The 23,236-nt window shown below is 40.9% G+C and overlaps 1 protein-coding gene and 1 long non-coding RNA gene across 6 annotated transcripts in view; one reads left to right on the top strand and one right to left on the bottom strand.

Annotated features, from left to right (window-relative positions):
• LOC140118903 (uncharacterized) overlaps nt 1–23,002 on the top strand; it is a 31,542-nt gene extending 8,540 nt beyond the window's left edge. Inside the window, exons 2-5 of the long non-coding RNA XR_011853285.1 lie at nt 8,219–8,348; nt 8,826–8,939; nt 11,571–11,669; nt 22,300–23,002. This is a non-coding gene — a long non-coding RNA (uncharacterized lncRNA). The remainder of the gene's footprint in view (nt 1–8,218; nt 8,349–8,825; nt 8,940–11,570; nt 11,670–22,299) is intronic.
• NLN (neurolysin) overlaps nt 16,915–23,236 on the bottom strand; it is a 97,230-nt gene continuing 90,908 nt past the window's right edge. For all 5 annotated transcript variants that reach the window (XM_072137312.1, XM_072137319.1, XM_072137336.1 and 2 more), the window contains exons 10-13: nt 20,906–21,092; nt 20,666–20,794; nt 19,460–19,596; nt 16,915–17,183 (exon numbers count right to left, since the gene is read on the bottom strand). In XM_072137312.1, the coding sequence (XP_071993413.1) occupies nt 17,052–17,183; nt 19,460–19,596; nt 20,666–20,794; nt 20,906–21,092 (585 nt within the window). In that variant the 3' untranslated portion in view covers nt 16,915–17,051. The remainder of the gene's footprint in view (nt 17,184–19,459; nt 19,597–20,665; nt 20,795–20,905; nt 21,093–23,236) is intronic.

Raw genomic sequence — 23,236 nt, 5'->3', positions numbered from 1 at the left:
ATAAATAGTGAAAGTGACGTGCGTGATAATAATAATAATATACCGGCGCTGAGCAGCTACACTTCAGTATACACCTGTTACTGTCCAAGAGCTTATAAAACACTTTATGAATTAACCTTTACATTACACATCTATAATACTAAGCCATTACTACATTCATATCACATTTTCACATCATACTGTGACAACCTATCTACTGGTGGGGCATGTTCTGGGGCTACCTATCTACTGGGGGCATGTGGTGTGACTACCTATATACTGTGGTGCCTGTATTGTGGTTACTTATCTACTGGGGCATATGCTGTGGCTACTTATCTGATTGAGGACATATGCTGATACTACCTATCGACTGGGCGGGGGGGGGGGGCATGTGCTGTGGCTATTTATCTAATGGGGTTATCTATCTACTGAGCACATGTGCTGAGGCTACCTATCTTCTGGGAGACATGTGCTTTGGCTACCTAACTAATGAGGGATGTGCTGTGTCTACCTATCTGATGGGGGCATGTGCTGTGGCTACTTAACTACTGGGGGCATGTGCTGTGGCTACTTATCTACTGGGGGCATGTGATGTAACTACCTATCTACTGGGGGTGGGCTTGTGCTGTGGCTACATATCTAATGGGGTTACCTATCTACTGGGGACATGTGCTGTGGCTTACTATCTGCTGGGAGATGTGTTATGGCTACCTATCTAATGGGGGACATGTGCTGTGTCTAGCTATCTAATGGGGGCATGTGTCGTGGCTATCTATCTACTAAGATGTGGGTGCTGTGGCTACGTATCTACTGGTGGCATATGCTAATGCTACTTATCTAATTGGGGGCATGTGCTGTGACTACCTATCTACAGGGGGGTACATATGCTGTAGCTACTTATCTAATGGGGTTACCTATCTACTGTGGACATGTGATGTGGCTAGCGTTCTACTGGGAGACATATGCTATGGCTACCTATCTACTGGGGGGTACATATGCTGTAGCTGCTTATCTAATGGGGTTACCCATCTACTACTGGGGACCTGTGCTGTGGCTACCTACCTACTGGATAGGTATGTGTCTTGGCTACCTATCTACTGGCCGACATGTGCTGGGACCACCTATCTACTGGGGGGTATGTGCTGTGGCTACTTATCTACTGGCTGGCATGTGTATATTTCATGACTTAAGGAATTTTATTTTAAAATATGTGGCAATCATGCTTCTCTCAAAAAGGTTCCTGACCCCTACTCCCACCATGGTTTCACTGGTAATTCTTCCACTAAAACAATCGCAAGATTCTCCCATCTGTGTCTCCCATTGATACAGATAGGACCTGAGGGTGTCATTCCCAATCTTGTGGCTGAGAGAAAGAGCCATGTATTCCTAGATTGTCTGGTCCCACACTGCAGCACAATATGATTTCTCTAAAAAATAAAAATATTTCTTGCATGAAAACTGTAATAAAGAAATTAATTACCAAAATGTGTTCCAGGACCTGCCAATAGCATTGATATTCTCCATCTCCTGCCTCAATGAATATTGACAAGACGGATGAGTTCACTTTCTGAATGTACAATTGGCAGAAAACGCCTTAATTGCCTAATTATTTAACAACACATCAGCGATAAAACGCCCTGAGATACGACCATCGCTGTTAACACTGAGATAAATGACGGAGCTGCATCCACAATGGACTGAAGAAGAGAAGGAAAACATTTACTATTAATGACCGGATGTCAGGGGCTCCTAATGTATTCTGTCAGCATCTGCCTTTGGCAATGACAGATTAAGAAGCTGTGAAAATATTATCTCTATCCACCGATATGAAATCTAGAATGACTGACTGTGCCGCCGGAGGTCACCATGCTGCTTACATATATGGAATATTTATGAATTATTCTCCATTCCTTCCAATGCAGGAAACTTGATCTTTGTGTTTGAGATTAAAGGGGTATTCCAGGATTTTTTTGAGGGGGTCACATTCTAAGAATAAGCAGGTATCCAACAACCAGCATCCCCACTCATTGGATGTTAAAGCGAACCTGCCATCAGGAATATCATTTTTCACAGGTGACATTCAGCAGATTTGAAATATTCCTTCAAGTATTCTAAATTATTTCAGTACTTTATAAAACTTTGTTTCACATTTTCTGGCTCCCTGTCAGCAGCGTGTGGTGAGTCCCGGGGTGAAGATCGGGGGTAGGTGCAGCCTGTGTGTCTCAGTGTCCTCTCCTCCACACTCATCCAGCTCCATCCGCCCTCCCCACTTACTGTCCTCTGCATTGAGCAGGCAGGGGAGAAAGAGGGATGGTGTGGGGTAGAGTAAGAATGTATGAGGAGACTGCTGCACAGGCTGCTGCAACTGTTCCCCCTCACCCAGAATGTACAACACGCTGCTTGCAGTGAGCTAGGTAATGTGAAAGAAAGTTTTATAAAATACTAAAATGATTCAGAATGATGAAAAAAGGCATTTTGAAAATCAGCAAAGCATAGGCTATTGGAACCTGTCACCAGCTAATAATGACATTCCTCATGACAGGTTCACTTTAAAGGAAATCTACCACTGGACCCATGGTGAATTGACCTGAGCAAACCTCCCTCTGGGCTCTATACTACTGATGCCGGAACATACTTTGGATAGGGTCAAAAACCTATAATTAAATAATTTTATTATATACTAGCTGTAGCTCCCGGTGTTGCACAGTGTAGTAAATAACTGCTTTTAGCTAACAAAATAGAATGGATTAACAAAAAATCTCTCTCTGACTGTCTCTCTCTGAGTGTCTCTGTGTTTCTGACCGTCTCTGACTGTATCTGTCTGGCTGTTTTTGTTACTGACCGCCTCTGTTCGTTTCTGTCTCAATCAAAGCTCAAACTTCATTTTCTAACAGCTGTTTATAAAATTACAGCTGACCTCAGACATTTCTGATAAATCTACCCCTATCTCTGACCGTTACTGTCTCTGTCTGTCTTTGACTATCTCTATCTGCATCTGGCTCTGGTTTTCTCCTTCTGTCTCAGATTGTGACTGTCTTTGTATTCGTCACTTTGTCTATGGTGAGATTTATCAGAAGTGTCTGATAGCAGAACTGTTCTAGTTGCCCATGCCGACCAATCAGAACTCAAGATTAATTTTTCCAACAGCTGTTTCACAAATGAGCTGTATGCTCATTGTCGTCAGTAACCAACATCATGCTATGGGGGCAGGGACAGGACCACTGGTTGCAATTGAAAGAAATATGAATGCGGCCAAGTGCAGAGATATCCTGGATAAAAGCCTCTTCCAGATGCTCTGGACCTCAGACTGAGCCGAAAATTTCAACAAGACAATGACCCTAAGCACACAGCTAAAGTAACACAGCAGAGGCTTCAGAACCACTCTGTGACCATTCCTGATTGGCCCAGCCAGAGCCCGGACCTAAACACAATTGGGCATCTCTGGAGAGACTTATAATGGCTTCCACCAACGTTCACCATCCAACCTGAGGGAACTGGAGAGGATGTGCAAGGAAGAGGCAGAGGATCCCCAAATCCAGGTGTAAGAAACTTGTAGCATCTTCCCAAGAAGACTCCTGGCTGCACCAGCTCCAACGCTGCTTCTACTCAACACTGAGCAAAGGGGCTGAATCCTCATCACCAGGGGGCTGAATCCTCATCACCAGGGGGCTGAATCCTCATCACCAGGGGGCTGAATCCTCATCACCAGGGGGCTGAATCCTCATCACCAGGGGGCTGAATCCTCATCACCAGGGGGCTGATTCCTCATCACCAGGGGGCTGAATAATTATCACCATGGGAGATTTCAATTTTTCTTGTTTAATAAATTAGCAAAAATATCTACATATCTGTTTTTTTTCTATGAAAATGGAGGCAGAGTGCACATTAATGAGCAAAAAAACTACTTCTGTGATGTTACCAATTGGCTGCAATGAAACAAAGCGAAAAATGTACGCACTGTAAAACACACCTTAAGCAGTAGAGAAAACTACTGGCGCGGATTTTCAGTCATCTTAAACAAACTGTAGAATACCTAGAAATCATGTTTAGAATTATTCATTGTATACATTGCCATCACATTTTAGTTATTTTTTACAATAATTACATTTTCACATGGCCCATAACATACAATTGTTCACGTTTTTGTTTTGAAGAGATATGGGGGGGGGGGGAAGAATGTTTTGTTGGGATGTTATTTTAATTTTGACAATAAAAAAAAAAAAAAAAAAAAAAGCTTTAATAAATACTAAAAGGGTTGTCCAGGATTAGGATACTAACTAAAACGCAGGTCTAGTGCAGCACCTCTCATCATCATTGGTTGTTTGCAGGGGTGACATAAATGTCACATAGAACGCCTCGGTTGAACACCACTTGGGTCAGTGATAAGTTGTGGTGGTCACATGACGATGTGATGTCACATAAGCATATCTGCATACGGCATGTTTGCATATTGCAGTTAACACCCATGATCAGTGCTGGCACCGATTGCAGTTGTTAACCATTTAGCTCCTGGCAGTATGTAACAGCTGGCAGGGCATGGGTGCTGCCATCTTGGATCAGATTGTCGCCCTCCAGGACCTTTCATCAACATAGATCTGTAACAGATACAGAGAATGTACAATACGGCCACATACAGTGGTATTATAGTGTGTGGTAAATGTGATCAATCCCCATAGGGTTAAGGTTGGGTAAGGTCGTTGATTTATTAAGGTTTATTAAGTGTAATTGTGAAATTATTTGTCGAGGGTGGGTGGTAGTGGGTTTAAAGGTATTATTTGTTACAATCCATGCTGTATTGGTTTCTTGTGTAAAATTGTATTTGTATTTATGTATCTATGAATATCTTTGTACCGTATATTTTGTATAATAGAAGATTTAAAAAAAAAAAAAAAAAAAGTGGAAAAAAAAGTTACAAAAACCTAATAGTTCAAATCAACCCCTTTTCCTAGAACCGATTTAAAAATAAACAAATAAAATCATAAACAGGTATTGCTGAGTCTCCAATTGTGAACCCTGTAAATGGAAAATAGCACCCAAAATGTTCGAATCACCACTTTGTTGCCATTTTGCAACTGGAAAATAAAAACATGGATTTTTAGAAATGCGAGCCAAAAATGGAAACACATAAAAAGGAAAAAGGGCTTTGACGGGAAGGGGTTAAAGATTAGAATTTTAACTTTCAGTTCACACTAGGCCTGTGGTTCTGTGATCTACTGGCAGCTAGACACAAACTGTTATAAGAAATGAGCGCTTCAAATTAAGACCCAGTTCCCACCTATTTATTTAAAGGAAACCAACCACCTCAAAATTATAAAAAAAAAAAAGTATTCACCTCTGCTCCTGTTGATGTTGATCCCGGCGCAGTCCCTTGCTAAGCTTGACACAATGGGATCACCTGGAAAAGCAGCATGGAGCATGGGGACAAGCTGTTTTCCCGGCTGCTAATTATGCACATCCCTTTCATGTAGAGGGATGTGATGTCACACAAGAGGCGTGAATTCATGAGAAGAAAGTTGGCATACATAATTAGCAGCCCGCAGCACCGGACATCTTGCCCCCACGCTCTATGCTGCTCCAAGCCTGATGTGATCTGATAGAAATCATGTTGCTAGGTAATACAGAACTGAACATAATACAGAACTGATTTTTCTCTGCTGATTTGCATGTGACTTTGGTGGACCGGAGGGAGGGGGGGGTAGTAGCTTAATAGGATAAAATCTGGTGAAAGGCTCCCCTTAAATGTTTATAAATACAGAATTTTTGGTCAGTGGGGCACATTTACTAAGGGTCCGCACTGCGCATTTCCATCGGGTTTCCCGACTATCTCCGATTTGCGCCACATTTAACAGGGGTTTTTGGCGCATGCGATCGTGAAGAAGGTGAACTCCAGCGGACCTGAGCAGGGAAGCAACACATGGAGGATATGGGGCACACGATCTTTGTAAATTGCCCCGGACTTCCTCCTCGTCGGACAACGCACCTCGGGGATCACGACAGGACCGGGTAAGTAAATGTGCCCCAGTGTGTTTTGTTCTAAAGCATGCTCAGTAGTTTTTAGTTGTACTTCTTTATTGGGCACGAGTAAAAGTTTGTTAACTTAGATGAAATTCATGAAATTTTTAACAAGTGCTTTTCTACACTTAAGAAATAGTTCATGTGAAGGAGGATATTGCAGACGCACAGTAGCTTCCTTTGTATTTGCTGAGAACCCTGCGCCGTGCCCATTTTCGTGTTAATTCTCGTCTTTCATAAGTGATTGACAGTTTGCGCCCGTTATCCAATGAGCTTTAGTAAGGTTATTATTTCATTCATCTTGAAAGAACTGAATTGATCACATTTTCCCTTGAATACTTTCCCTTTCATTTGATTTTATTGTGCTTGGCGCTCCCGCTATATAAATCTTCATGTGCTGGAATAATCAGAATTCTGGAAGTATCGCCTGTCGTCGTTCTTATGACTGGGGATAAAAGCTGATGTTCTGGTATAACACAGGCAGTGCTCTAATGCTCCGGGCTAAATATAAAAGACTATTTCACATAAAAGACTGACGAGCCAGGACTTCATTTAGCGAGTCCTCATCTTGTGGCATAAATGGTCTCTAGTAGATGTTTTACACAGTCTCTTAAAGGATTAGACCAAGTATAAAACTTCACTTTTGATTTAGATTATGTGAAGATGTCATCACTGGAAGCTGACATTTAACTTAAAGGGGTTGACCGCTCTTTTACATAAGCTGTCCATGTTCCTTTACTGCCTTAATAATAATCCCCAAATGTTCATCAAGTGATTCAGCAGTCCTGATACTTTCATTAGTGCCATCTGCAGACTCCCATGCTTCTTTGTTTACTTCTCTGAGCTCTGCTGAATAGGTGGAGCTGCAGCACAGAAGTTATGATCCTTCTTCTTCTTCATGTCAGTTAGAGAAATAGACACAGTGGGAAATGCCACGAGGATAGGCTGGAGCAGTGAACGAGAAAGCTGTGTATATATGCAGAGGACAGCATGGTGACAACAGGGAAACGCTGAAGCTCTCAAATGTACAAGAGGCATGTCTAATGGAAAAGATTTATTGAAAAGTGGCCAACCCCTTTAAAGCTGCTGGGCCACAATTGCAAAATTAGCACCAGATAAGGGACTGTTTAAGGGTCCCCTAAGGCTCCTTGGCTGAAGTACAACCCCCTTAAGTTATACCCCTGATTGTAGCTTGACTGCATAGAAATACATGCGAACAGTATTATTAAAGTGTAATATATTGTAGTCAAAAAATGACCAGAGCGTAACAAGAGGGAGTGCAGCTACACCTTGGCCCATAAGAAGTATTGGCCCAATATGAGAAGACCAGTACTGTAAATGATTAATTATAGGTAAGGGGAGCTGGAACAAATACTGTAATAGGACCCAGTGGCCCCATATTACAATTCTGGAGATGACACAAGTGTTTTCAAAGGCTTTCATCAAATATTGTTTTTTTTTATTGTCAAATTTTGACAAATTTGTCAACTTTCATCATCAAAAAGACACCTGCTGCCTCCATCCATTATCCAGATTGGAGAGCTGCTCACAAAGTCATTCATATAAAGTAAAATGGAGTAGTAGAGTTTCCATAATTGGGTAAAAATGTACAATGTTCACCTTGTAGGGTTGTGCAAGGCTAGATAAAACATGGGTTAAAAGAGGGCTGCTTGCGTTCCCTTTAGACTCTACATGACCAGTAGGGCAAGATCCAGGAGACAAACGAGGGTAAAAAAAAAAACCCTCAGCTTCTGTTTTTACACACCGTACAATATCTTTTTTTTTTTTTTTTAAATGAAAACTGAAACCAAAACCAGAAGTAGATAATAAAAGGGAACCATCACCTGTGCTTTATAGGTTTTCAACCTTTAGAATTCAATGTTACTGTTTATATGTAATTTTTAGCAGTTTGTAGCGTACATGTAGAATTAGTCTGTATGTTTATATAATTTAGTTACCATTGGTATACGGAGAGAAAATGAACTTCCGATATGTTAAATCCCTCCTGACAACCCTAAGTTGTCTTTACATGCTTAAAGTGGTTTCGCAGGAAAATGAAGCACTGGTACTTCTGGTTTCGGGGTGGGGACCAATGGTCACAAGCCTCGCTTCATCCAAGGTGTGGCCTTCTTGGACACGGGTCCCATGATACCCTCTGGTCAAGACGATTTCAAAACCAGTATGAGTGCAACACAGAAATATCTAAGGTAAATCCCTTTCATTTCAGTGTCCATTACCTTAGATACGACGCCGAGAAGCAGCTCATTCACCTTTGCCCATTGGCAACAGATGGGCCCTTGGAAAATATCCGGAAGAATAGCTGACAGCCAAGAGTTTTCAGCCCACATCTCTTGAAGGTACATTCCCCGATATCATCTTTTTCATTTTTACGATGAAATGAACAAGGTTTGTGTTTTATTTTACTACAGGCGGTCCCCTACTTAAGGACACCTGACTTCCAGATGACCCCTAGTTACAGACAGACCCCTCTGCTAAAGGTCTCTAGATTCTTCACTGTAGTCCCAGGCAGCAATGACCTGTAGGGAGTATGTAATAAAGTTTTATTGATAATCCTTGGTCCCATTAGAGCAAAAAGAAATTTGAAAGTCCAATTGTCTCTTCGACAAAAACATTTTGTTAATTATAAAATATACAGTTCCAATTTACATACAAATTCAACTAAAGAACCCTATCCTGTACATAACCTGGGGACTGCCTGTATAGGTTATTTCTATGATTCCCATTCCTACTCTTTGGTTTTACGTTCCTTTCTTTGATGATTTTTCTTGCTTTATTAATAGTGTCAGTGCTAACTGTGATCTGGTATTTACCAGCACTAGATGACTCCTGACATAGGGGATGGCTATCCTGATACATGTGGTGTCATAGAAGATGCAATAAATATTATGGAGACAAAGAAACAATAATACGGAAATAGAAGACGTTAGGTAAGTAGTTTTTAGTCACAATACATCACAAGACACACGGGGCAGAAGAGGATACAGAATTATAAAATGGAAATGTATAAGACAACTCTCCGATGCCTTGGGCACATAATTAAATAGTTGTTATACATTGCATTATAAAACAGGGGACCACATAGCCTCAGTACAGTACTCATAAGAGACCTAAGCCTCTTGTTACACTATGTGTGCAGCGCACTTTTAATCTGCAGCACAAAAGTCAACAGGTATAAATGAATAAAACCCTCTTTATAGGGTCTATCTGCTGAGACACTTTAGAGCAGTGATGGCAAACCTTTTAGAGACCGAGTGCCCAAACTTCAACAAAGACCCACTTATTTATCGCAAAGTGCCAACACAGAAATTTAATTTGTGATTTATACTCCCTTCTCTGTCACAGTTTTCATTGATAACAGCCCGAGGACACCAATAAAGCAGAAAATAGTCCCAGGTAGCGCTGTCACTTTAAAATAGCTCTGTGCACAGCAAGTCCTGGGCTGTCCGGGACTGTAGGAAGAACCTGGAGTCATCTCTGGTGATGGCCTGAGTGCCCACAGAAAGGGCTCTGAGTGCCACCTCTGGCACCCGTGCCATAGGTTAGCCATCACTGCTTTAGAGTAACACCATGCAGTTGAAGGTGAAGTCCCATTTGCAGGCAGCATGTTATAGAGTAGGATGGGATGAACAGATTGCAGCTGGTGTCCTATCTGCAGGTTATAGAGCAGGAGGAGCTGTGCAGATAGGACACTTTGTACAATAACCTCATCTCATCCTGTTCTATATAATGCTGTCTGCAGATAGGACACAACATACAATCTACAGGCAGTAGGTTATAGAGCAGGAGGAGCTGAGCAGATTGTACATAGTGTCTTATCTGCGCAGCTCCTCCTGCTCTATAACCTACTGCCTGTAGATAGGACATTACATACAATCTACAGGCAGCATGTTATAGAGTAGGAGTAGCTTAGCAGATGCCCACAGTATCCTATCTGCAGGTAGCAAGTTATAAAGCAAGAGGAGCTGAGCAGATTGTACATAGTCTCCTATCTACAAGCAGCAGGTTATAGAGCAGGAGGAGCTGAGCAGATTGTACATAGTCTCCTATCTACAAGCAGCAGGTTATAGAGCAGGAGGAGCTGAGCAGATTGTACATAGTGTCCTATCTACAAGCAGCAGGTTATAGAGCAGGAGGAGCTGAGCAGATTGTACATAGTGTCCTATCTACAAGCAGCAGGTTATAGAGCAGGAGGAGCTGAGCGGATTGTATGTAGTGTCCTATCTACAAGCAGCAGGTTATAGAGCAGGAGGAGCTGAGCAGATTGTACGTAGTGTCCTATCTACAAGCAGCAGGTTATAGAGCAGGAGGAGCTGAGCAGATTGTACATAGTGTCCTATCTACAAGCAGCAGGTTATAGAGCAGGAGGAGCTGAGCAGATTGTACATAGTGTCCTATCTACAAGCAGCAGGTTATAGAGCAGGAGGAGCTGAGCGGATTGTACATAGTGTCCTATCTACAAGCAGCAAAGACGCTGAGCAGATTGTACACTTACATATCTACAATTGGACCTTTTTAGAGTAGCAAAATCCCAATAACAATAAGGCAGTGACTGAAATTAGATAAACTTTTGCCCTTAGAATAATACATATAGGGATAGGGAATTTGCGATATTGTGCATTACATTAAAGAACACATACAACAAAAGTGTAAACCCAGATAACGAGTACAAGGCAGTGAGGTGCATGTTGATAACTTCCATACGAAGAGCCTAGTGCAAACATTACATTTAAGGCATAAAACACAATTACATAGAAATGTGTAAACCCTAATAGATCTTGTTAGCGACATCAGTGTTTAATAAAAAGGAGGTTTTATGTAACACAAGTCTTGAAAAGCAAAAGATAACACAACCAGTATAACTAATAATAAAGGCTCAGGCTGAAAACAAGTTCCATGATTAACCCAACAGTCAGAGTCTCTGTTGCTCAGACTCAGAGATGATGCCAATCACTGTAGCGCGTTATCATTAGGGTAATGTCACGCAGGTCTCTAATGTATATAACTGTCACCATTCTGTTACTGGGGGTTGAGCCTAACGTCACTTAGGGATTAGTGGACCCAATGGGGTTCCAGTTCGAAACTAAAAGCTTAAAAAAAAAAAAAAAAAAAAAAAAAAAAAAAAAAAGATTTGATTCTGGTACCTTAACCGAACACCAGTGATCGGTGCCGGCATTTAAGGGGGGGGGTTGAACTTCTGGCCGGAGTTTGGGTTCAGGGACTTTGGGGTCTTATCATTCATAATTGTCATTAATCCCATACATTACATTACAATTCTACACTACAATGAGAGGCCCCACTCAGCCAATCACTGCTTAGAATATCTTCCACCAGTTTAGGCCTTTCCTTGTGATCTCCTTAGTGATTGGCTGAGCATGCCTCTCCTTATGTTTTTGGGATCAGCAGCTGTGATTTCTATAACGTGGGATCACAAGCAATGTTCAGGAATTTATGAACAGAGATAAAAAGAAAAGTTGAGTTATTTGACATGCGTTACATTTTGCATTCAGACATGGATTTGTATTCCTATTATTTTTCTGTTCAATTTTTATTCTGTGCAGGAAAGAAAAACCTCCAGTTGCTACGTGCTGCAGACAGATCTTATTAAGACTTAATTCTTCTTATAATTATGGGATGTGTGAATTTCCAGGGCGGCTCAGGTCAGTATCTAATGAATATCTGAATCTCATTAACACATCCCCATCTAGAGCCTATGATTAACACATGAATAACAAGGAGCAATCATATGCGGAGGGGAGTAAAATGTTCGTGCACCATTCTGACCCCCAGCCTATATACGGGATACAGTCACCTCCTAAGCCTAAAGGTAAAAAAAAAAAAAATTCTGATAAGGTTTTGCTATAGTTTTATTCACACCCAATAGCAACAACTGAATACATCCTCTGGTCGTTTTAGGAGACATTTAAGTGCCTGTAGTTTGGTAACAAGACCTAGACACCCACTTTCCTGAAAAACTAAATATAAAATGACAGGGACAGGATTGAAAAAAATAAAAAAAAGAGAGAAGAGAATATATTTTCTGTTTGGGGTTGTCACCAGAGCCCCTCTGTGCAGCAGTTTCACAGGCTGTTACACTGTGCAGTAGCACCTCTATTTTCCCATTGTATGAGATTAAGCGGGCAGATGGTAGGCGGGGGGTGCTACTTCACAGTGTAACAGCATGTGAAGCCCGGGCATGGAGGTGCCCCTTCTGGTCCTCATTAGCATAATTTTTAGAAGGAAAGAGGCCATGGATAACATATATAAGAAGATTACCACAGTCACAGAGCCTGGACACAGCAGCTTGCTGATAGTTTCCAGGAAACAATAGCTTACACAGAGAGAAAAAAAGTTACAGCAATTTAAGAAACACAAGGTGGGTGTTAGATTGTAGAGTATGTAATAGATTGGCGTTTATCACGTAGAATACAAATCTTATTTTATCCCCAACTATATTTAATCAAGTGAAATCCGGCCTCTCGTGTAACCTTCCGCAGTTGTTCCTGGGAAGTCTGAGGTGTAACAGATCCCCCTTGGCCAGCGTGAAGAACGTAATTCTGAAAAGCCCTGTGTCCCCTGCCAGCCGCTCCTCAGGGACTGTAGAATGTAATATTCATATACGGCCAAGACAAGGCGGCCTCTAAAATAATGAACGTAATGTGTCAGGAGTTTACCAATACACGGAATACAAATCTTATTAGGAGAAACCGTGAAGGCTTGCAATCTTATTTCTGGCTTTATAGGTAAAATAAACTTAAAGAAAAACGACCATCAAAATCACAAAATTATGATAAACTAGGGACACTTACTCATAGAGCCAGGCACCGTGACTGTGGTAATAATCTATTATTTGTTATGCATGGCCTCTCCTTCCTTCTAAAATCAACTTCTAGAATTATGCTAATGAGCCATAAGGGCTGGGGGGGGGGGGGCTTCATGCTGCAGCTGGCCGGACTGTTACACTGGGGGGGGTGTAAAGGGAGATGAGGGGGTGAAACATGCTCTTGAACTGTGTAACAGCCTGTGCAGCTACAGCACAGAGAGCCTCTGGTAACACCATTCAAAGCATAATTTAAAAGGTTGATTTTAGAAGGAAGGAGGCCATGCATAACAAATAAAAGAAAAATTACCACAGTCAGGGTACCGGGATCTATGGTATGGTATGATTTTGATGGTAAAATTTTGTATCCTTCCCCAGAACAACTATGTTGAACAATCTTTGTTTTCAGATGATTTGAGAGTAGTTTTGAGGAGCCCATAATGCCTCCTCAGAGGAGATTCACATAGGAGAACAACTTGCAAGTGGCCGCATTAAATACCTTTTCTCAGGACTGGATAGATCTGGCTATGAAGTTCAGAGCTCAATGGAGGTTACCAAACCAATTTAGTGCTCCAGTAAGTCAGTAAAAAGTAGTTAAGAGTATTCAAATCAAGCAATTGATAAGGGTACCCCCATACCTTTGCACCTGTCAAATTTTGCTTGTAAAAGTACAATAAACCTCATTTCAATCCTGAAATATTACCGTGTCCATCAGTTATTAGATATATCAGACTGAAATAGCTGTTGCAAAAACCCAAATTTTGATAACTAAAAATGATTAAGACTAATAGGGGCGCCCAAACTTTTTCTTATGACTGTATATAGGGTTTGCATGCATCAAGCCTTGAACTGATATGAGCATTTCTGAGTATGGATGAATTTTATGGCTTTTAGGTTGGCACCCATATCCCCATATTGTTTTATTACTTTCTATGGGTGCTGATGTAAGTCATGAGATTCCCCACAGGCAAGTAGTAACTGCATACAGTATCTGCGATCCCTAGAAGTCTAGGCAGCTCAAGGGAATGTGCTGCTACCCCGTTTAGTATGTATCATATGATAGTATGATAGTGAATGAAATTTTATAAACACACGGGTCCAATAAATGCAACCTATAATTATATGGGAGAGATTTATCAGAAGTGTCTGAGGTAAAAAGGTTGCCCATGGAAACCAATCAGAGCTCAGCTTTCATCTTATAAACACCAACGGAAAAATTAAAGCTGAGCTCTGATTGGTTCTGCTCTCAGACACTTCTCATAAGTCTCCTCCTCCAGTGGAGACAAAAGGAAAATAACATCTTAATACTGAGGTCAATGTACCCATAATGGGAAAAAAAAAATCTTACACTTATTGCAGTCAGAATAAATCACTTGATCAAAGTATCTCACCAAGAATTTCTATATCCCATGACGTGATATTTCAACCATAACTTGCCAGCGAGTTCTGTAATGTCAATGATTTTACAGTAAAGAATCCCTTTCTATAAAAATTGGGAAATCATCTTTCCAATAGGTATATAGGATGACCCCTCTACATCAGTAGAAAGATCTTAGTACTGCATATTCAGAGACAGGGAGTCCCCTACTTAAGGACACCCGACCCCTAGTTACAGACTGATCCCGCTGCCCACTGTGACCTCTGGTTTGGTGTCTAGAAGCTTTACTATAGTCCCAGACTGCAATGATCAGCTATAAGCTGTCTGTAATTAAGCTTTATTGATAATCCTTGGTCCCATTACAGCAAAAAAATGTGAGATACTCCAATTGTCACTGGGGCAAAAAATTTTTTCGTCTGGAACTACAAGTATAAAATAGTTTGTACTTACATACAAATTCAACTTAAGAACAAACCTATGGAACCTTTCTTGTACGTAACCCGGGGACCGCCTATATTCGTACATTGGAAAAACTGAATATCCACAAATTTAAAAGACGGCCCTTGTACTTTAATCCACCTATTCTCCTAATTACCATTGTTAGCCTCCTTTGCACCTGTTCGAGTTCAGATATTTTTTTTTTCCAGAAACTTCTGCCCAAATTATACACAATATTCCAAGTCTGGTCTTCGATGAATTTGAAAAATGGCAAAATTTATGCAGTTATCATGAGCATCTCTTGATACCATCATTTTAATTTTCAGTGTTGATTCCTTTACAGATCCTAGTATTATCGAACATTAAAATTCTACTCTGTAAATCTTCTAAAAAGTTGATAAATTATTCTGAAAATTTTAAAAATATTAAAGCATTAAGCCCCTATGTGGTATTTCAAGATCCCCAAAAAAGAAACCTTTAAAATACATCATGAGAATACTCCTATAGGGTCTACACATGGAGTTATAATGGAAAGGGCTAATCAGTGTCAGTACAAAATTGTCATTTTCCAAAAATAAACATTTCCGGAAGCGTGACCAAAAACACAGCTGTGTTTTTTTATATAGCTCTTAGTTCGGCTCTTAGGACAGGGTGTGCACAGGGGGGGGGTCAAGAAAACGGCAAAGATGGGCACAGCTATGGAAAAGCACAGCTGTACCCTCAGCAACAGTTCTTACGGCCAAATTAGTAACAACTAAATATAAAGTTGTAATGTACTCTATATCGGTCTACCCCATCTGGAAAATCCCCTTTAAAAGCGGAGTAGTGCAAATCTGGTAGATGTTACCACATGCACTGGAGTCTGGGGGTGGACACATGAAATAATTCAAGGTAATATATAGCAGTCCAATGTATATCAGACTGGAAATAGCTCATGCAATGGATATTCATTCATACTTCAGAAGAGTATCCTGAGTTAGACATAATGATAATAATAATAATAATAATAATAATAATAATATTATTAAAAATAATACAGGGAATCAATATCAATTAAGTGGGGAGATAGCCACCTGTCATTCCCAATGATCATAATGATCATAGGTTATTGATAACCGGGAGAGCTCTGGGGGAGTTACAAGAGCCCCTCTGTGCGCTTGCTTCACAAAGTGTTACACTGTGCAGGAGCACTTTCTCCCTCACACTGTAGGGCACATTTACTTATCCGATCCTGTTGCGATCCCCGAGGTGCGTTGTCCGACAAGGATGAAGTCCGGCGTGATTCACTAAGAGCGTGCGCCCAATATGCTGACGCTTCCCCGCTGAGATCCGCCGGAGTTCACCACCTTCTTCCCGGTGTATGTGAATTTTAAATCCTGTGCTTAGTCTGAATCAGTCGGGTTGTCCGGCGGCCACGCCCCCCGATTTGAGTTGCATGAAACTCAGCGCGATTGCACCAAAATCCGATTGCGTGTGCCAAAAACCCCTGTTAAATGCGGCGCTAATTGGAAATAGTCGGGAAACCTGACGTAAATGCGGTGTGCGGACCCTTAGTAAATGTGCCCCTGTGTGCGATTACAGCAGACAGAGGGAAGTATTGAGGGAGCAGGGGGAGACAATGTAACAGCCTGTGAAGCTGCAGCGCGGAGGGGCTCTATTAATGCCTCAGGAGCTCTTTCAGCTCATTACCTTAATTTTAAAAGTTGATTTCAGAAGGAAGGAGGCCATGGATAACAAATATAATACGATTACCACAGTCACAGTGCCTGGATCTATGAGTAAGTGTCCCTGGTTTATCATGATGGATTTTGTTGGTAGATTTCCTTTAAGTTACATACATGAGAGGGTTGTTTGATAGATGGCAGGATACTAAAGGTCAACAATCATTCAGTTTGACAGACATTCACTAAAGCAAGACCACATTTATAATTGAGCCACGTCTGCATTAGATTTCCCCTATTCACCACTTCTTTGGCGACAGCACAGGATCATTTACTAAAGTTTAACCTTAGGCGATTTCCTTATAAGCCGCACATGCACTTTATAAAAGCATGCCACATCTTGTGAACAGCTCACATCTTGCCATTTCACAGCTTATAGACGAGTGAAATAAAGATGATCCAACGCTAAGTCCAGCTGTGATGTCATATCCATTGGCCGGATTGTAAGACACATAGTGGGGCAGTGAAACGCGTGAGCTCAGTTCTGTACAAAATGGAACCTGATTTTTCTAACTTTTGGAAATGTCAGACACAAGTCATACAAGATGCAGAATTTTACCCTTTTATGTGTTCAAGACACATTGGGATTGCCATAACATTGTGACACATTCCTGTAGGATTTGGCACACTGTCAAAAAAGGTCTATTATAAAACACAGTAAGGAGCGATAAATTGTATATTTTTTTTACGCGCTCAATCCTTTACTCAAGAGGAAAGCCTTCTGGTTTGGCTCACGACCCAAGAATTTTCTCAGTAAATCCATGCCATCGGCGGAACCTCCGGGTTTTAGGATAAAGTTTCTGTATTTCAATCCAACCTGGATAAAAGAAAGAAAAACATGAAATAACTATATAAATAGGAATTTGAGATGAGATGCAGAACAGAACATCCAATCCTACTTTTTCTTCAAAATCAGGTTTTAAGTCCAGGCTATTGTGTTGATCCAGAGAAAGGAAAAAAAAATTCTGCAACAAACACCAACTGTTACAGATTAGGGAAAAATCCCTTTTTGAATACAATAACTCCAACTAAATAAATCCCTGGATCAACGTCTGATCTCCAGAAAAATGTGCATAAAAATGTATCATTATAAATTATTATCTCTCTAAAGAAAGGCACTAGGCCATTGAGAACTTGTTCAATGAAATGCAACACACTCCTCCATATTTCCATAGTTGTAGTCCCCAATTCTCGAGCTGCACTAGTTGTCATGATTGTAATTCCAACAACCAAAGATTAAGTTTAATTCCCAACATCCACAGTATGAAGTGTGATCTAAAAACACATCTTTTCAAGAAATGCCATCACATTTCAGAATATATTAATATATACTACTACTCATCAGAACCCAAATTATCCCTTTAAAAAGGAACCTGGTAAACTAACCCACACAAACAAAACATATCTTTGAGAACGGCTAATATCCAGCAGTACAACTATCCCTACATTGTTCCTCCCCATGCCTGTAAAGTTCCACAGTTTGTTCATAAAGTTGACTCACCATCTATGCATGTTCTTCCAATCTCCAGTTTCCTGATAGAGACTCTGGCTGTTTGACTCGCTTAAGATGATTCCCGAATGAGAGAGCCGATTTCTCTTCAGCAAGTCATTCACATACAGCCAACGTCTTTCTCAATCATAAGGGAAGGGTAAGGGTGTAGGAGAGCAGAGTTCACTCGGCTGAAGAGAAAGCAGGCTGGAGGCTGGAAGCGCGGCTGAGTTAGAACATGAATATGCTTATATGGGGAGTCAACTTTACGTAAGGAGTGTGGAACATTACAGGCATGGGAAGAACAATATAGGGATAGTTGTACTGCTGTATGATAGGAGTATTTAAAGATATGTTTAGGTTCCCTTTAACTCCATGCATTTTATGACTAGATATACAGGTACTGTCAACAAATGTTGTACACATAATACTCCTATGTGTGTTCATGAGGAATCAATCTGGTCATTAAAAGACTTGCAGTGTTGATTTATTTTAATAATATTTTCCATCTGCAGTCCTGGAAAGAAACCTGGCTGCCGAGACTCATTCCTTCCTTCTGCATATAGTGCTATGCTGTCAGACACTTTAGTGAGATTTTGTCTGTCTGGTTGTTAGCAAGACAGAATTCAGCAGACTTTTCAGAATGAAAGGGAGATGACGGAAGAAGGGAGCCAAAGTAAGCGGAGAAAGAAGACTTTTTGAATTCCATAGTGATACTGATTGCTACAAAAGTTATGTAACAGTCTTCTCAGAAGCCTCCCTCATATTGTAGAAAATAAAAGTACAGAAAAAAATACAAGCTAAGGACAATGTAGATAGTAGGTGTTATATCAAATCATTAGTGACATCTGTAGGCATAAAAAAATAAAGCATAGCTGATAAATGTGAATTGCCTAATTTTGATATGGGCTGCATATTTTTGTCCTATGGAGGTGTAAATGTGATAACATTAGTGTGAATTAAGCTGTTTAGTACTCCAATACAGCAAAGGGGCCTACAGAAGTCTACTGCCTACCCACATGCATAGGTCTTACTGGAGAGAGCCAAGTGTAAGGACACACCCCCAATGCACTTGACTTATTCTTCTACACGTTGAGATAATACATTTTTGGTTCCAGGCTAATCTCCTGACAGCCTATTATTCAGGGAAATTGTAGTATTATACGGCAGCTATTCACCTGAATGGTCGTCCCTTCATTACTAGCAGTGCCGAGGACAACTAGGGGAAGCTGCTGTTTCCTATCTCGTCTCCTCTCTGGCTCCCTCCTATGACATCTGTATCCTCTAAAGGGCACATGGACAGGGGTTGTCTAGTTTAAATTTTAAGCAGATCACTTTTGTTTTCCAAAATCAATATGAATTTTGGAAAGTTCAAGGCGGGAACATAACAATAGTTATAGTTATGCCATTTTTGAAGTATCTAGGTTCATCGAGGCTTCATACAACTTTCAAAGGATTTTTAGTCACCGCTTAGCGTTTTGATGTTGCTGAAGACGACTTGAGTCAAGTGTCACTGGAGAACAAGCATGTCCTCTTTTGAAGGATGAGGAATCTTTCTCCCTCCTTCAAAGAGGAGGTAACGATGGAAAGGTAATACGACTTACCTCTGGGTTCATGATTCCTTGTTGTTTGAAGCAACTATAAAAGATGTCCATGGAGAAGACCTCGCTCCACAGGTAGCCGTAATACTGTCCGTCATACCCTCCAGCCAGGTGACCAAAAGTGGCGGGCATGTTGGTGCCTACATGTGACAAAGCACACTATTAAAATCTGTCCACAGCCATTATACAAGCTGACCATGACCAGGTAGTGTTTGGAGTGTACAAAATGATCAACACCATACAATAACATGCTGTAATAATATATTACAATCATATTTGTCATTAAATGCCACACTGTCTAATTAAATAAAGGTGTAGACAAACCAGTCCAAGCCATAGCAGTAGCCATCAAACAACAGGGGTCTGGGGGCAAGCGGCGCTCACCCGCTCCTCCTCTCCTGGGTGCCGCCATGCTACGGTATGGTGGGCACACACATCGTCCAGTACTACAGCCTTATCTGGGGGTCTTCAATATGAATATACTGTATGTCTGCTCTGGGGGTCTTCAGTAATATTATCTGCTTTGGGAGTCTCCAGTATTTAAAGCCTGCTATGTGGTCTCCAGTATCATTATCTGCTTTGGGGTCTGTACTATTATTATCTGCTCTGAACGCAGTATTTGGTTGCGGAGATGATATTTATTGCTGTATTGTGGTATTTATACTTTCTGGGTTGGTACTTTGTGCTGTACTGGGGGTTCTAGTTACTGATGTGGCCCCTTAAAGTTGAGCAGTATAATAATATGGCCCGTGGATAAATGTTGCTCACCCCTGGCCTTAATAATTAGATTATGACTAGAACAAAGAGATTTAAAGATTTTTATTATAGATTTGTGGAGTCTAATTTATCACGACTCCACAGCCCTGCTAAGTAACATGATGGATCTAATAAGTAAAGCAATAACAAAATAACTAAATAAGATAATACTTACCTGTATAAAGGGGGCGGGGGGGGGTCAACAAGAATAAATTGTCAAAGAAACTAAAATGTTAAAGTTTCATGATAAATTTTGCTCCCCATGACAAAGAGCTTCCTTCCCCTTATTCATTAAGGCCCAGTTTAGTAGCCAAGTTAGTCCCTACCACCATCTACATTGGATGGGGGGTCTGTCAGAGGCCTAGTTCCAAATTGGGTAATTTAACTTTCCATTACACTGCTTACCATGTTAACTTTAGCTACACTTTCTATGTATAAATGGTGATACAATACCTGGTGTAGCCGATATCCCCAGAATCTCCTCCGAATACTTGGCATATTCACTGGCCGTGTCTGCGGATGTCCTTGTGTGAAGAGACTGGTCGAGTTTACCAAGAACAATCTGACGAAGAGTCAGGAGACCTGAAAGCGAGTTATAGACATGATGAGTTATGTTCATCTGTGTGATGGCTGTCCCATTGGGGTGTCCCTCATCTAGTCATATAGAAATATACACATATATGGTATTGTCACCTGTGTTGGCCAGTCTGGATTCAATTAATTTATCGAGCAATTCGTCTGGTATTGGGCTTCCATCTACATAATGTGCTGACATCCTCTGTAGAGCCTCTTTCTCCCAAACCCAGTTCTCCAGCATCTGCGAGGGCACCTCCACAAAATCTGTTTCAACATTTGTCCCACTAAATCGGGCAAACTTTGTCTGAAAGGAGAGAAACATAAACCACATCACAAATCATAGTCCTATTATAATGTTCAATGCACAATGAATGCATTTACATTACATTGCTTGGGGGCCATATGAGACCTCTGGTTAGATATATAAGTATTTCTGACCAGGTCACAATGACGTCCCCCGCCTATGCGATCAGGCCGAGCCCCACCCTGGGGCCACTATGAATGTTAAATTAATTCTACCATCAAAATCCATCATGCCAAACCAGGGACACCTACTCAAAGACCCAGGCACCGTGACTGTGGTAATCTTCTTATATTTGTTATCCATGGCCTCTTTCCTTCTAAAAACCAATTTTTACAATGATAAATTGGAGACAGAAGGACTTTGGGGGGCTTTTACACTGTGCAGGACCCCCCCCATTCACTGCAAGAGATTACATTAAGCAGGGGGAGGGGTGTTGAGATAGCATTGAGATAAGTGCGGCATTGTGGCTTAGTGGTTAGCATTACAGCCTTGCAGTGCTGGGGACCCGGGTCAACATCTGCAGAGAGATGTTCTCTCCGTGTTTATGTGGGTTCCCTCCGGTTTCCTCCCATACTCCAAAAAATATTGGTAGGTTGATTATATTGTGAGCCCATGGGGACAGGGACTCTGTGCAGCGCTGCGTAATCCGTGTGCGCTATATAAATAAAGGAATTATTATTATAATTATAGCGTAATAGTCTGTAAAGCTGCAGCACAGAGGGGCTTAGGTAATGCCCCCCAGAGATCTCCTGGTTCATTGGCATGATTTTATCATTTTAAAAGTTGATTTTAAAAGGAAGGGGCCTTGGATAACACATATTAGAAGATTAAATAGTCATGATGCATCTATGAGTAAGTGCCCGTGGTTTATCAGAAAGCCAAATGGTGCCCCTGGTTTATCATGACAGAGGCTCAGTAGTAACATGACGACTGCAGCACCGCACCGGCTGAAGCACCAGAGAAAGGAAAACATAAATTCTCTTATTTTTACAGATTCCTGAGCCAGTCCTGAAAAAAATTTAGCACATTTCCGGCAGCCACTTTCAGAAATAAGTGTTTTTCAGGAAGCAATCCACCATTCTGGTGGCCGACGTTTCATGATGATTCATGTTAATGTCCATCATTTCATTCCATGGATGATACATTAGCATTCTGATATTCTGCTCTTTTTCCAAACATCTAGTGGAATTTTTTTTTTTTTTTACAGAAATGTTCAGATCTATCCACCAAAAGGAAGAGATTGACACAGAATATACAGCATCTTGTGGAGAAACAACGGTACAGAAATGAGTCACCGCACCATAATTGACTCCTGCTAGGTGCGATAATTGACTCCTGAATCTCAAGTGTCGGTTTATTAGTACATTGCATGTCAGAAGAATGAAGAAGAACGAGATCATCTAAACTCCAGCAAATAGCTTCAGAAGAAAGGAGATATGGGTCTGGAAACCCACAGCTCTGTGGCCTTTATTATGTTCATCCATCAACCAAAGTTCCCCACAAGCTGAGCGGATCAAGAGCTGCTCTATGGGGTCATTTACAAAACTTTTATTGTTTCTTACTCATAAGTAAGAATACATGTAATTTTCTTACAACTATTGCACTAGACAAGATTCCACAAGAAAACCACAGCTCTAAAGGAGTCTCAATACAGAATAATTAGCGTAAAGGGAACATGTTAGAAAGTTTTACCTCCCTAAACCACTAGCCCCCTCAGGTAGGGTATAAAATGTCCTTTCTAGAATTCACTCTTGTATGTGAAATCTCACCCATTTACAAATAAGAAAATCTTGCCCAAACTCAGGCAGTCTTCTCTCCTCATTTTCACGAGACGAGTCAAGTTTAGTGGTTGCAGAGGGAGTGTCACTTCTGTTTAATAGTACAGGCGGTCCCCTACTTAAGGACACCCGACACCTCTGGTGAAGCTCTCTGAATACTTTACTATAGTCCCTGTCTACAATGATCAGCTGCAAGCTGTAAGATGTCGGTACTGAAGCTTTATTGATATTCTTTCGTCCCAATACAGCACAAAAATTTTAAACTCCAATTATCACTGGGTCAAAAAAAATGTTGTCTGGAACTACAATTATAAAATATATACTTTCGACTTACATACAAATTCAACTTAGGAACAAACCTATGGA

Source organism: Engystomops pustulosus, chromosome 1 (assembly GCF_040894005.1).
Source record: "Engystomops pustulosus chromosome 1, aEngPut4.maternal, whole genome shotgun sequence".
Taxonomy (NCBI): Eukaryota; Metazoa; Chordata; class Amphibia; order Anura; family Leptodactylidae; genus Engystomops; species Engystomops pustulosus.
This window is presented reverse-complemented; position numbering and strand designations above follow the sequence as displayed.